The sequence below is a fragment of the Trichechus manatus genome, unplaced genomic scaffold (assembly GCF_000243295.1).
Source record: "Trichechus manatus latirostris isolate Lorelei unplaced genomic scaffold, TriManLat1.0 scaffold00035, whole genome shotgun sequence".
Taxonomy (NCBI): domain Eukaryota; kingdom Metazoa; phylum Chordata; class Mammalia; order Sirenia; family Trichechidae; genus Trichechus; species Trichechus manatus.
In genome coordinates this window covers 12323471-12338466 of record NW_004443971.1, presented here as the reverse complement: position 1 = coordinate 12338466, position 14996 = coordinate 12323471, and the positions used below count along the sequence as shown (strand labels likewise).

General features: G+C 50.1%; 1 protein-coding gene across 1 annotated transcript; it reads left to right on the top strand.

Annotated features, from left to right (window-relative positions):
- Positions 1-806: 806 nt before the first annotated feature.
- Positions 807-7074, top strand: OPTC (opticin). The gene is given in 8 exon segments (XM_012555216.1): positions 807-811; positions 2147-2250; positions 4075-4161; positions 4164-4229; positions 5226-5285; positions 5288-5442; positions 6780-6991; positions 6993-7074. Coding segments are annotated over 8 exon segments (771 nt in total).
- The last annotated feature ends 7922 nt before the right edge of the window (positions 7075-14996 follow it).

The following is a 14996-nucleotide window of genomic DNA, read 5'->3' as shown; positions in this document are numbered from 1 at the left end:
ATTGATGTAAGACACACCCTACACAAGTATTGCCTCATTAACATAACAAAGAAAACCCATTCCCAAATGGGATTATAACCACAGGTATAGGGGTTAGGATTTACAACAGGTATTTTTTAGGGACACAATTCAACCCCTAACAGTGGCTAACGGCCATATTCTGAGTGTGTGGTTGTGTAAGAGAGAACGTCTATATAAATGCATAAGTGTGTGCCTAGGTTATAGGTGTGTATGGACAAGTGTATGCAGGAATGTGAGTGTCTGTATTCAGATGACTAAATGAACTTGAGGTGGGGCAGCAGTGAGATGGGGCTACAGGAGACACCCCCAAGATTTCCTCCCAGTATCTTAGTTTCCTAGTACAGCTGTAACCCAAGTACTACAAGTGGGTGGCTTTAAAGAACAGAGATTTATTTTCTCACAGTTCTGGAGGCTAAGGGCCCAATCAGGGTCTCTGCATTTTCGATTCTTTTCTGGTTGGTAGCCGAGTGTATCTTCATTCCTCGTTTGCAAATGACCCTCACGTGGTATCTGTCTTCCCCATTGTGCACACATGTCTCTGTCTATGCTGCTCTTTGTATAACGCAGAAGCGATAAGTTAGGATCCACCCTACACTGGTATGATCTCACCTGATTGGTTACCTTACACTGCATTGCATTATAGGAGGTGATTTCATTATGTTAGATTGGATTATATTCACAGGTTTTGGGGTTAGTATTCCAATACACATTTTGGGGTGACGCAATCCCGTCCATAACACCCAGCCTACAGAGAGCTTGCACATGTAGTGAAGGCACTGTGCGTAATGGCGTAAGAGTCTGCAAGTGTGGGGTGGGAAGTGGGGGTCGCCTCAGAAAGCTTCCTTTCACCCTGCCCACTCTCCCTGACTGGGCACTGAAGCAATTCTGCCCCATTCTCCTCCCCACTCTCACCCCCCAGGACCCCATGAGGCTCCTGGTCTACCTTAGTCTTCTTCTCTCCCAGAGAGAGAGGAAGAGGAGAAAGACCAGCCCTAAGGAGAAGGCAATTTTTATGCAGGTCTGCATCTGGGGAACTATGTCCTAAGGTGAGGTCATTGACCAGAGCACCTATTAGAAGCTCACAGACTAAGGGCCCAACTCCCTGTAAGAAACTGGGAGTGAGAGGCCTGGTCCCTCTCCCACCTGCCCCGTAACACAAGTGCCTCAGGCCTCCATTTTGTTCTCTATGAAGTGGAAATTCTTGTCCCTCTCTAGAACTTGTCACTTAGATGATACTAAGAAAGAGGGCAACAAACCTTCCACTTCTTTGTCCACTTGTACCAAACTTGGTGGGACCCCCTTAGAAGTCGCACATCTCTCCCTGTCTTCAAGTAGAACCATAAATCATGTCAGCAATGTCAAGAGTCAGCAATGTCCTCATAGTCTTCCTAGATAAAGAAAGGCCCACAACCCCTGCTTCTGTTCTTAGACTTTCTTCTAGTCTGAAGTTTTCTCAGCACTTCCTGCCCTTTACAAGGGCTGACCTTGGGCAGCATGGGGTTCAAACCCTGAAGCTCCACTCATTTGCTGTGTGACCTTGGTCAGTGGGGAGCAAGGGAAAGAGTTTCAGCCTGGAAAATATGGAGACCTGGGTTTGAGTTCTGCCTTGGCTACCAGTTGGCTCCAGGATCCTAGTCTCTCCCTTTACTGGGCTTCAGTTTCTCATTCACATAACGAAGATGTTGGATCAGATGCTCTCTAAGTACCCCCCTGCCACATACACGACCTGCTCACTCTTTCTGACATCCTTCCCTTCTTCTTCAGGGTGATTCTTTCAGTACCAGTTGCTATCAAGTCACTTCCAACTGATGGTGACTCCATGTGTGTCAGAGTAGAAATGTACTCCGTAGGGTTTTCAATAACTGATTTTCTGGAAGTAGATCACTAGGCCTTTCTCCTGAGGTATCTCTGGGTGGACTCAAACCTCCAACATTTCCGTTAGCAGCCAAGTATGTTAACCACTTGTACCACCCAAGGACTCCCAAGGTGAGTCTTCACAAGTTTGAAATAGGTCATTGAGATTCCCAAAGTCCAAAGCTAAGTCCCTCTCAGGCAAGAGTTGGCCTATTGAGTTCTATGTGCTATGTCTCCAGGTTAAAGGGACCAGCCTAGTTCCTCTAATTAGGATCAGCCCCACCCAGAGCACTACGGCTCCAAGGACACCATCTTCAAACCCCATAATGACCAGGCCTACTGTGCTGGGCCTGCTGGGTTCTCTGACCAGCCACAGTAAGTTCACAGTCACAGGGTCCTAATATCCTGAGGACATAGGTTCAGCAGCCATGACCCAGCACTAGGGGCACTAGAGTGGAGTGTGGTCAGGGCTGGTGGAGGAGAGGGTCAGGGCTATCTCTTACCACCAGGGAGAAGAGGAGAAACAGCCATGGGACAGAAAGGAAAAAAAACAAAAAAAATCAAAGGGAGAAGTTGGCTGTCTTTACTACTTTTGCCTGAATGCACAAATTGGATAGAAAGCAAAGAAATGCGAGAACTCTACTACTCCCTAGCAAAGCCACCTTACCTTAATTAACAGCCTCACTGGGGGAGCAAGTTGAGTGGTAATTAGATTAGAGACAATTAAAAGCCTGTTGAGGAGAATAAAGAACTTTGTGACTGTCACTTGGCATGGGAGAGATGAAGCAGTCACATAGCTTTTCAGCTTTTAAGTTCCCCCCTTAGCAGATCCCCTGCCCTCTCTGGTGCCCACCTGGAGGCTGGGTGTTGGCAGAAGTGGCAGTAAAGGGTTGGCACTCTGCTGAGGAGTAGAAACTGGGGCAGAGGAGGAATGAGGTTGATCTGGACTTGCTTGCCCTCAGCTTCATTGTTCCCTCAGAAGGTTGGCCTTGGGTGGATCTGGGGTACTGAGGCATCATCAGAGAAAGCACTTCAGTCACAAATCTGTGACCTCTCCAAGCTACAGAATCTTGGACTTGGAGGAGCATTAAAGGGCCTCAGCTGGACCTGCCATTCAAGACCTGGGAATAAGAAGGACGCTGGGGCCCTGCTCTTTCCACCTACCTCGTCTGTTCACTGCTGGCAAAGAAGAGCTGTCTCTTAATCTTGGGGCTGTCTCACTGTTTGGGCTAATACCGGGTCCCAGTAATCTCTGTCCCTTGTGATAGCAAGGAGTCCCTGGGTGGTGCAAAGTTTAACACACTTGGCTGCTAACCAAAAAGTTAGTGGTTTGAGTTAACCCAGAGGTGCCTTGGAAGAAAAGCCTGGTGATCTACTTCCCAAAAATCAGTCATTGAAAACCCTATGGAGCACAGTTCTACTCTGACACACACGGGGTCTCCATGGGTCGGCATCAAGCTGACAGCAACTGTTGTGAGTGTGTGTGTGTGATAGCAAGTGACAGAAACCACTATTCACTTGTATGAGCCAATATTCTTCACCTTTTTAAAGCCAATCTGAGTCGAATGGCCTGGCCTGGGTCTCCTGACTCTTGACCCAGAGATGGCATCATGGACTGAGAACCACATGGACGGAGAAGAGGGGAGGGCTGTTTCCCAATGGAAAATTGGGATGCTGCTACCGTAAAAAATGGAAACAGATGCCGGGCAGGCAATGTCCACACCGCCTTGGTTCTATTATGTTCTTGGAGCCACAGAGAACAAGAACAAGCCAGTTGGCAGAGCCAGCAACCACAGTAATGCCACTTAATTTTGGTTTTATTTCCATTTAATTCTGGTTTCATTTGATCTTCACTGTACCTTCTAGGGCCAGAGAGGAGCCCTATGGAAAAGAGACTAATGGGTGTCCTAGAAATACCCACGTAGGATCAGGAAAACCTACCCAGAGCCAGGATCTGATGAAAAGCACTGATGGGCATGGACTGGGTGAACCTGCTTCTCTTAGGTCAAGGGCTGAGGGACAAGCTGGGAGCAGCCAACAGCACTGTCTAGGGGCATTGTGAGAGTTGGTTCTGAGCAGCAACCCATAGGCTATCAAGAGGACATAGGTGGCCATGGCTCAGACACTCCACGGTGGTCTCTGAGGCTGTAGGGAGTCTGACAAAGGGTCTCCTTTTGTTCCGTCTTCCACCTGGGCCAGGCCTGCCCACCTGCCTGGTCTGCATGTGCCTTGGTTCTTCTGTGTACTTCGACAGTGCCAACCTAGAGTACATCCCTCCTCTTCCCCAAACACCTACCTCTGTGCCCACTTCAACCACATCAGCCATCTCAGGGCTGGAGACTTCAGAGAGCTGAGTATGTAATGCTCTGGGGAAAGAGAAGAGCAGCTGGCAGAGGGGACCACCATGTGAACAGTCACCAGACACAGTGCCCACCTTGCCCTCAGTTAGGTTTCAGTCTCTCCAGCTGTCAAAGGGAAACCACCCCGGGTCTTTCTAATCCCTTTCCTCGAAGATTTTAGACGGCAGATGTAACCTATTGTCATCTGTTCTCTCAAAAGATCTGGGAAGCTGGGAGGGGGGAGGTCTGATCAAGCCTACATTTTCAGGATCTTGCAGCAGCTCTGTGCCCTTCTGCTGATGACAAGACCATGCTAAATCTACTCCCTATGGCATTGATGCTGTGTATGTATTTGTTTTTTGCTTCTTTATGCTTTATGCCCTGCCTGAGACCAGGGCTCTGGTTCATATTCTACCACTAATTATGGCTTTCTGGGCCTCAGTATCCTTTTGAGTAAACTAATGAATGGAGAAGGAACCTGGGTGGCACAAGTGGTTTGCAATTGGCTGCTAACCTAATGGTTGGCAGTTCGAACCCACTCCAAGGCTCTGCAGAGGAAAAGGCCTGGAGAACTTCTTCCACAAAGATTACAGCCAAGAAAACCCTATGGAGCACTTCTACTTTGTAACACATGGGGTCACTATGAGTCAGGGGCCAACAACACCAACGGGTAGAGGTAGCGGGTGGATGGATACAGGGATTCCTGGGCCTATTGGTTCTAGCCCTCGAAAGGCTTCTTCCAAACCAATCCAAGATGGGAGGCCACAACCCAAGGCAGACCTCCAGGGAAAGGTATTTCAGAATCCAAGAGCTTTTCCAAGGAGTCCTCCTGGTTTACAATGTTATTTCTTCTGGTTTGGACCTGGTGCAGGTGGAGAATTGGTTGGCATTCCTCACCTTGAAAGGTATGGAGCAGGGTATGGAGGTAGATCCAGCAAGGAGGCTAGAAAAGATGGTTTGTTGCCATGTCTCTCTTTGTTCTCCCCGTCGCCCACCCCCCATGCCCCTCAGCAAAACTGAAGAGGATTGACCTCTCTAGCAACTTCATCTTCTCCATCAATGATGATGTCCTCCACTTGTGTTTGCCCTACAGGACCTGATCCTCCTTGAGAACCAGCTGGTGGCTCTGCCCACACTGCCCAGTGGCACTGAGTTCCTGGATACCCACCTGAATCAGTTCTGGAGCTCAGGGATACAGACTGAAGCCTTCTGGGAGTCAGGGCCTCCAGCCCACCATCTGCCACCCCCACTCCACCACCCCTGTCACTGCACACACATTTTGGTCATCATGGGATATCCCTGCTCCAAGCTTGCTCTGGAGTATAAAAACCAGGCCCCATTTTCCATCCTTTCCTATTTGTTTTATTAAAGGTTCTTTTGGTTGCAAGAAACTGATTCTGACTCAAGAAAAGGGTGGTTTAGAACATGTCATCTGGAGAACCTCCATGAACAGGAAACATAGTCCTAGAGGCATCATGGGCCTATGACTGGGAGTGGGAGAAACCAGGGTTAACCTCTCACTTTCTCTTTGGGGCACATGGTCTCTTAGCTTCTCTCTGTGAGTCTGCTCCACCCACCTCTCTGCAGACCAACATCCTCTGCACACTCACAGGTCTGTTCCCCTAAAACTTGGGCTTACACCTAACTCTGACTTGCAATAGTGCTGGCTCCAGCCCTAACTCTACATATCCTTTTATTTCTATGGCCACCACCAAGCGACTAATCATTGTCTTTCTGTGAACACATTCTCAAGAAAGAGAATCTGATTCGCCACCGGCCAGCCAGTGACCAAATTTTGAATGGGAGGGCTAGGTCATATGGCACAAATATGACACCATAGGGCTGCCCATTCAACAGTGCTAGGAGGAGGTCCAGTTAAGAGGGGTGTGGACAAGACTGACATCCCCCAAACATGTTGACTGAATTACTAAGAATGGCCTTCAAAGACCAATTACTCATTCTTCCAGCCTCATCTTCTTCCTTTGGACTCATTTTTAAGCTCTCTTTCTCAAGTAGAAGAATCTTTTTTGCAAACTAAATCATACTTAGAAGCATCAAATACACCAAATTAAATCAGAGCTGCCATTTTGAAGCAGGCTTGCAGGAACAGAGGCATGGCTGCCTGCTCTCTTGCACCATCCTACTCTCCTCCTCTCTGTGGTGGTCCGTGAGGGGGTTTTACAGAACACAGTGTTGATCCTACTGGTCTGGTAGAAGGAAGCATTGCAGGGCAGAGGGAGGTGTGAGACTCAGGCAGAGAGAGCATCCCCTTTACCGGACATGGATCCCTAGGTCTTGTTTAGACTGCTTTCCATGGCCCCACTTTGCTTTTCTCCCTTTCCTTCCCTTTAAAACAAGTCCTCTCTTTCCACATCTTTATCCCACCTCACCTGGCTGCTTGTCTCTTCTCTCCTTTTTCCTAACTTGTGTCTCTCTCCTTCCTTTCTTTTCAATCCCTCCCTCCTCCCTCCTTCTCTTTCCTCTCTCTGTCTTAATCTCGCCCCCGCCTCTCTCCATCCATCCTCCATGGCTCTTCTCCTCTCACCCTTTGCTGTGTGGCCTTAGGCTCTATGTGCCTCAGTTGCTCCAGTTACACAAGGGGATGCAGAGCTGGTGAGGAGAGCTGATGGCAGCTCATGGCTTCAGTGCTGCCTGAGTGCAGACCCTCTAGGTGGGGGCTGGGCAGTGTCTCCTGTCCAGAATAACAAGATGGAGGCCACGCAGAGAGACACCTGTGATGTTGGGGAACACGGGCACATCCAGAAGGCGCTGGAAGATGGACAGCAATCCCATCAACCTCAACTTCTTTTCCAGCGCCTACTTCTGCCTGCCTCAGCTTCCCACAGGCCACTTCACCTAGTTCCACCCCCCTCTGCTCCTCCTGGGTGAGTCCTCAAAGGACCACCAAGGCACCGGCCTCATCGGCCGTGGAGCCTAGGCCCCTATTTCTAAATAAAACCCATTGCCAGAAGTCAATTCTGACTCACAGTGACCCTATAAGACAGAGCAGAACTGCCCCACAAGATTTCCAAAGCTGTCATCTTTAAGGAAGCAGACTGCCACATTTTTCTCCCGTGGAACAACTGGTGGATTCCAAATGTACACATTCTGATTTGCAGTCGAGCACTTAACCATTGTGCCACCAGGGCTCCTTCTATTTCTAAATAGCAGCATTTACCCCAGGCATTAATTGACCTCATGATCAGTTGCAAAAACCACCCCAGAGACACACACATACTGGAACGTCCTTCAGTATCCATATTTGCATTTCTCCATCCTCTTTCCTTTACACATTGTGGCTCCCAGATCAAAGAATAGCAGTGCCTGTGTAACGCTCTCTTCCCACTTTCCCACCCTTCCTACCCACACAGAGTGCCAGGAAAGCCGAGGAGGAGGAAGAGGGGAAGTAGGAAGAAAAGAGGAGAAATGAGGAAAAGGAAAGAAAGAGGAGGAGCAGCAGTGGTGTACGGGAGCTAGCTCTTACTACGCTTAGCTCTTCTTACTAAGAACCAATTACTAAATTTTTCAGAATTGTGCAAGCCAGTTGTTAAACACAGCCATTATTAAAAAAACTAAATTATATAAACTTAAAATTAAATACATTATATTGAAACCAAACGCCAAAAAACCACTGCCATCAAGTCAATTCTGACTCCTAGGGACCCCATAGAGTTTCCAAGCCTGTAAATACCTACAGAAGCAGACTGCTACATCTTTCTCCCACAGAGCGGCTGGTGGTTTCAAACCACCAACCTTTCGGTTAGTGGTCCATTGCTTTAACCATTGTGCCACCAGGGCTCCTTATATTGAAAACAAGTATAAATACTCAAAACTCCTCACTTCCCAATTATTTTAGCACATTTCACTATTAAACATGCCCTGGAAGTTATTTACACCTATGGTGTCTGTGTTTTGGAAATACTATATGATAAGATCCTAGTGCACATCTGCAGCCCTCACGGTGCAGCGGTCGAGCTCTCGGCTGCTATCCAAAAGGTGGGCAGTTCGAATCCACCAGCTGCTCCTTGGAAAGCCTTTGGGGCAGTTCTACTCTGTCCTTCAGGGTCGCTATGAGTCAGAATTGACTTGCGGCAACAGGACTGTACCTCTCTGCCCAACTCCATGTTCACTAACATGACAACAATAGTCTGAAATTGGCCATAGTGGGAAATTACTCCATGGAAATTGGCAAATGCTGCAAATCAGGATTTTTTTTCTTGAGAGATGGTTGTTAAGCACTGACCAGCATACAACTGAGAAGGAGTGGTTATTTAAATTAACCTCCACCCTCCACTGAGTGTGGGGTGGGGTTTTTAAACGGGTTTTCCTCAATTTCTTTCTCTTCCTGGGCCAGGGCTTCCTGTTAGATTTGGAGGAAGCCACGAGGACATGAGGGTGGAGAACTAACATGAATGTTCACCTCTGAGGATGGCTCAGCCAGCAGGTTCCTGGCCACCGCGGTTTCCATCCGCCCACGCTCTCCTCCATGTTCAACCACCAGAGGGCGACCTTGTGCAAAGATAAATATATAAACAGCAATCACTCACCCCCAGGCCTTCTTGGATGCCGCTGTGCTGGGAGGATGAAAAGAAGGCTCCTGTTACCTAGCAGGCTTGTTCCTTGAATTGTAAGTAAGGGGAGATGTCACCCTTCTCTTGCTTCTTGTAAGGAGATACTGGGCAAGCAACAGATGGGTGCTTGAGGTCAGGTATTGACTATGGCATAAAAAAGAGATGAAGTGGGAAACTCGTGGACTCACCCAGCAGACTTTATTGAGCAAATACCTGCTATGTGCCAGGCACTGATGGTGACAAGATGGTGTGCTTCCCTCATGGAGCTTAGAGTCTAGTGTGAAAGACAGGTGTTAATCCATAAAGAACCACACAATTCAACTCACAATGGATGCCGTAAAGGGAATATACAGAGTCCTATGAGACCTTTGGTGGCATAGTGGTTGAGAGCTATGGCTCCTAACCAAAAGGTCGGCAGTTTGAATTCACCAGCCCCTCCTTGGAAACCGTATGGGGGCAGTTCTACTCTGTCCTACAGGGTTGCTATGAGCTGTAATTGATGGGTTTTGTTTGGCTTTTTATGAGACCTTTCAAGCGTGGGACCCAGGCTGAGGGTCAGAAAGACCTCCCCGCAGAATTGACATTTAAGCTGAAAACTGGAGGGGATGAATGACTTTCCTCAGCTCACATGGCTGACTGAGGCTCGGGCCCAAACTCAGCACCCAGGCTGCAAACTGGGAGTGGGAAGTCTTGAAGGTGGCAAGAGGTCCCCTCATGCCGTGGCCAAAGGGACTGTTCCGTGTCCTAGAATCTAAGGATTTCACACACCTAGTCCCAGGGGAGGATGGGGAAGGCAGGAAGCTCCTTGCCTTTCAGGACAGTAATGCTCTGATTGTGAAGTTCTAGCCCGTTCTCTTCTTTTTCCCTAGGAGTTAATCATAGCAGTAGCTTCTCTCTCTCTCCGCCACCAGTCCTATCACTTTCCATATCACAATCCATATTCAGTGTTATATTTTACTGGATTAGGACAAGACCTAGGCAAGCAACAGCTGAAAGCCTCGGGCTCCCTGAACACAAGAAACCCTGGGTTAAAGGAAATCAAGGGAGAAAAACATAAAGGGAGCTTTCCAGAACTGGGGCTCCTGGGTGCTGGAAGCTACACCATACCAGTGCCCCATGGTTAATCTATGCTGAGTACAGAAAGTCACCCAACCTCTGTTCTGGGGTTGGAGAAAGGGAATAACAATTTCTGGACCCCTGGAATTTGCCAAGCACTGTAGTAAATGCTTTCATGCACATGATCTCATTTAATCTCAACAACAACACTTGATAGTAGAGATAGCCATCTACCTACTGCACATGAGAAAACTAAGCTTATGAAAGAGAAGTTGCCCAAATTCCCACGTAAATAAGTGGCAGAGCTAAGATTCAAACCCAGATCCACTGGACCATGCAGTTGGAAGTCCTGCTCTTACACCACACCCAAATACAGACGCTGCTTGCAAGGCCAGTCAGAGGAGGCCAGGTGGCTCCTGACAGCTCCTTCCCTAAGGCCACTGAGGCCATCTCTGCTGCTCTGGGTATGTCTTCTCCAGGGACCTGCTGCTTCTGCAGCTGTCTCCTACCTAATCCTCCATTTTGGGCCAGGGAAGCCCAAGGAATGGAATTCACTTGTTGGCTGTCTCCCTGAAGAAATACTAAACAGTGCATCTGTCCCTTGATGTAATCTGGGAGGGAGAGACAGAGACAGAGACAGAGAGAAGAGAAAGACGGACAGACAGAGACAGACACACAGAGAGATAGAGATAGACACACAGAGAGAGACAGACACACAGACAGAGACCCAGCTCAGCTCCCAGCAGCTGTTAACATTTTGACAAGAGGGAACCAGTGCTCATACCCCTTAGGGATCTAAAGGGCTAGGATCGGGAACTGGCAGGGAGAGCACCATTTTTTGTCTGAGTGAAAATCAAACCAAGACCGTCCTATCTTGAGGTATGGTAAAGATGGCAAGGATAGACAGGAGCCAGCCTTGAGAGGAAAAAGAGCGAGCAGGGAGGAGGGGACGCAGGGCCAGCCAGCACGGTGAGCCTACCACATGAGTGTCTCCCTGCTGGCAGCAGCTCGAAGTCCCAGGTTTGCTGAAAACCCACCTCTTCCCAGAAGCCACACTCCTAGCATCCCCGCCCCCGCCACCCCACACACACATACCCTGGTGCTAGTGATCTGTCAGCGCCTGTGCCTGACCTTGGTGAGGGTTCCCTTTCTGCTCTGGATCTGGGGAGGCTTCCTGGTGGCTGTCTTGCAGCCCTGTTGGGAGGGGAGCCCTTCCTCCCCCACAGCTCCCACAGCCTTCTGGATGGTTCTTACTCCAGGAAGGTGGCCCTAATCTGCTCTGTGAGTATCAGCCTGAGGAGGAGCAGGAGAGGGAAGGGAGCAAGGGCCCCCTCTTCTCTGGGACAGGAAGGGTGAAATTGCAATGATTGCCCCCTCCACAGGCCCCATCCTCCCTTTCCCTGAAGGTCAGGGGCCAGGGCTAGAGGAGGCTGGTGGGGAGGCACACAAGAGGCAGAAAGGGAATGGAAGGTGGGAGGGGTTGCTTCTAGGGTCCTGAGCTAAATCCAGCGTTTGCGCCAGGGAGCTTCCTCGCCCTGATCTTGCCTCCGAGTCTCTTCCCGCTGCTTTTTCCCTTTGTCTCCTCCTTGAGAATAATCATCTCTTAGGCTTATTCTGTGACTTTGCACTTTGCAAAGCTCTTTTACATACCAAAACCCAAAACCAAACCCATTGCTATTGAGTCAATTCTGACTCATGGCGACCCTATAGGACAGAATAGAACTGCCCCATAGGGTTTCCAAGGAGCACCTGGTGGATTCGAACTGCCAACTTTTTGGTTAGCAGCCTGAGCCCTTAAGCACTGTGCCACAAGGGATCCACCTAATCTGACTGTCCCACCAATTCTGTGAGGAAAGTGTTATTTATCCCCACTTAACAGAGAGAAAATGAGACTCAAGAGGCTAAGCGATTTGTCCAGAGAAAGATGGCTTAACATACATAAAAGCAAGACAGGGGAGTGAAACCATCATTTCTTGGGGTTCTCTGTGGGGGAAATGGGAGAGTTCATCCCCATCTCCTGGAGCAGTGGATGGGGGCCCTCACAGGCTTTGAGAAGCAAAGGCTGTGACGGGGTGCCACCCACAGAGCCTGTGACGAGGCCTGCATCCTTAGGGAGCACATGGGAATGAGGTGATGGTGACGTCTGTGGATCTCAGCTAGGAAAGCTCCGGGGGCTCAAGGACACACTGCCCCATCTCTGCTGTACCCCAGCAGGCTCGAGGCCAGCACCCACATGCCCACATCTGCTTCCTTCCTGTTTCTGGCCAGAGGGAGCGTGGCAGACAGACCTGAGGTGGACCTGCTCCCCCTGCCCCCCTCACTGTCTGCTTTCTCCACCCTCCTCGCTGCCCCTCCCCTCTCCCCCACACTAGACACCAGCTCACTGTGGCCTCTCCTCTCTCTCAAGGTCACCTCTCCCAAGGCTGGGCTGGCTCCACATCCTCCAGCAGCCGCCATCTCTCTCCCTCCCCATCCCTCCCTCTCATGGTCTCTGGCCAGCTTGGAGGAGGACTTCCATCTGGAGTGAGGAGCCTGCTTCTTTCCCCACAGCTGTCCTATCTTCCTTCTCCCTCAGGGCAGCCTTTCAGTTAGCAATCAAGTGATTAACTATTTGTGCCACCAGGGCTCCTTTCTAGCCAACAACAAAGGCCAACCCCTCTTCTACCGTGTTCCCTGTTGCACAGGCCAACACTGAGGAGAAAGACGGAATGGTAAAGGAGAACAGAAGGAAGTAAATGTAGAAAACACAGACAGCACAGAAAGTCTAGTCTTGCCAGCAGAGGTTTCTGATCCCAACTCAGCCATACCCTGACCCTAAAGCTGGCGTCTCTGCGGGCCTTGCTGACCCCTCCTTGGTCTGTGCAAAAGAGGGAATAATCCAAGCTGTCCCCCCACTCAGGCCCACAAGTTTCTGGCTGAGGGACACCCATCCTGACCCATCCTGACACAAAAGGTAACTGCTCTGGAATGGCACATGGCACATAAGGGCCGCCTCCCAAGATCATCTCAGCCCCCTCAAGAGAGGGACTTCCTCCCCCAGAGTGGCCTTCTCCACCCCAGGACGGGGTTATGGAGCCCAGCAGCTGGAAGAGCAGCAGCGCCTCTCTTGAGGGTCTAAGAAACCCCCCAAGTCCCACGGGAGCTGTGTCCTGGGAGACAGGCTAGATGGCAGGCTTCAACCTCGAGGGCAGCAATGGAGAGTGAGCCTCTGGCCTGTGGGGGAAACCGGTGAACCAGGAGTGCCGTGGAGGGAGGGGAGTTCAGTAGGGAGTGGGGTGGGCAAAGAGCAGGTGAGACCACTGACAGTGCCTGTGGTGCCTGGCTCTGGGCAGGCCAGAAAAACCCAGCCCAGAAAGATGCAAGCAGCCCCAGGCTGGGAATGTTCAGCCCAGCAGGGTAAGCAGTTACCCAGATGTTTCCAGCTAAAGCTCCCAGCAGAGGAGGGGAAAAAATGTAGTCTTTAGGGATTCAAGTCTTCCAAGTCAGCTGTGTGCTTGGGTTGAATCACCTTGCCAAAGTAGGCTGCCGCTTTGAAGAAGTCAGTCTGAAAATCGGGTCGTTTTTAAAGATGGCAGATCAGGGCATCATGCCGACAGAGATGATAGGAGGTAGAGAAAGATAGGAAGCTGGCAGAAACTAAATATTCCAAAGAACCCAAGATTTCTCAGAGCCTACGGCCCTGTGTCCAGGCAACCCTCCCTAGTGCAGATGGTGATCTTTCCCGAGCTCCAGGCTGGAGAAAGCCACCCAGCCACCATTTGTAGAAGACTACCAGGCATTGTGCTAGCCCTGTACACACATTGTCACATCTAATCCCTGCAACAACTCAATGAGGTGAGCACTGCCCCATTTTATAGAAAAATTCAGAGAGGTTAAGTCCCTAGCCCAAGGTCACACAGCACGTAAGAGGCAGAATGGAAATTCAAACTTGGCCTTACTGCAAAACCCACTGGCCCTCCTGGACTCGTGCTGGGTGTCTAATACAACGCTGAATCACGTGGCACTCACACTTCATAAAGGAAGCTGGCACCTAGGGCATACTCAATCATCAACTTGCCGAGCCAGCTCCATGGCATGGGGGAGGCCAACTGCTACAGAGATCTGACCATAAGTGGACCATTTTCTACTCCCCTCCCTCCCTTACTTCTCCAAATGGAGGCACCGCACACCTGGATTTCTCCTTCAAGCCTCTGCAGTCTCTATCTCCCTTCCCACATCCCCCCTCTTCCTATCCATTGTCTCTGAGCCCAACTTCTTGGCTCCTGAGCCCCTATTCATCGATTTCTTTCCGCTTCTTTAACCCCAAAGACAATGGGCTCCTTCCTGCTTGTTGGTAAACAGCATTACAACAAGCTGAGTGGGGTGTGTTCAGGGCCAGGCGTAAGCTCCTCTTGGAGCCCCTCCCTGGCCACAGTCTTTTCCGAGGAGGGCCGTGAAGTCCTGGAGAGGTGCCCTCGTGCATCCCACTTCTGTGCTGCACACCCCCCTACCCCGACCCATTTTTGAACACTGAAGCTTGGAGAGCAAGGGGACAGCTTGTGGGGCACAGCATTGAATTTGCTACCTCTTTCCTTCCACAGTGTCCAGGAACTGCCCGCTCGTCTCCTGCTGGGAATGCTGGAACAGGAGAGGGAAGGAGAAAGTGTGTGTTTGTGTGTTTGTTTACTCGCTTGTTCTGAGCCATCACCAAGCAAGTTCCCACCAGCGCACTCCCAGGGTGGGGTCAGGTGGGAGTGTGTGTGGTGGTTTCCAAGTAGGCTCTATGACAACCGGTGAAGAAGCAGTGACCAACAAGGTGGAGACATCGACTCCCCAGAAAGAAGGGCTTTCCCCTGACACTCCAAGCAGAGCAGGCAGCCACAGCTCTGAAGCTCCGGAGGTTGATGGGAGTCCCCTGATTCTTGACCAAGAAAAACAAAAAACAGTTAGTGTCCAGTCAATACCAACTCATAGTGACCCCATGTGTGTCAGAGTAGAACTGTGCTCTATAGGGCTTTCAATGACTGATTCTTCGGAAGTAGAACATCAGGTCTTTCTTCTTCCTAGTGAGAGTCTGGACTCTCTGGGTGGACTCAAACCTCCAACCTTTCGGTTAGCAGCCAAGGGTGTTCACCGTTTGCACCACGCAGGGACTCCTCTTGACCAAGGGCGTCCC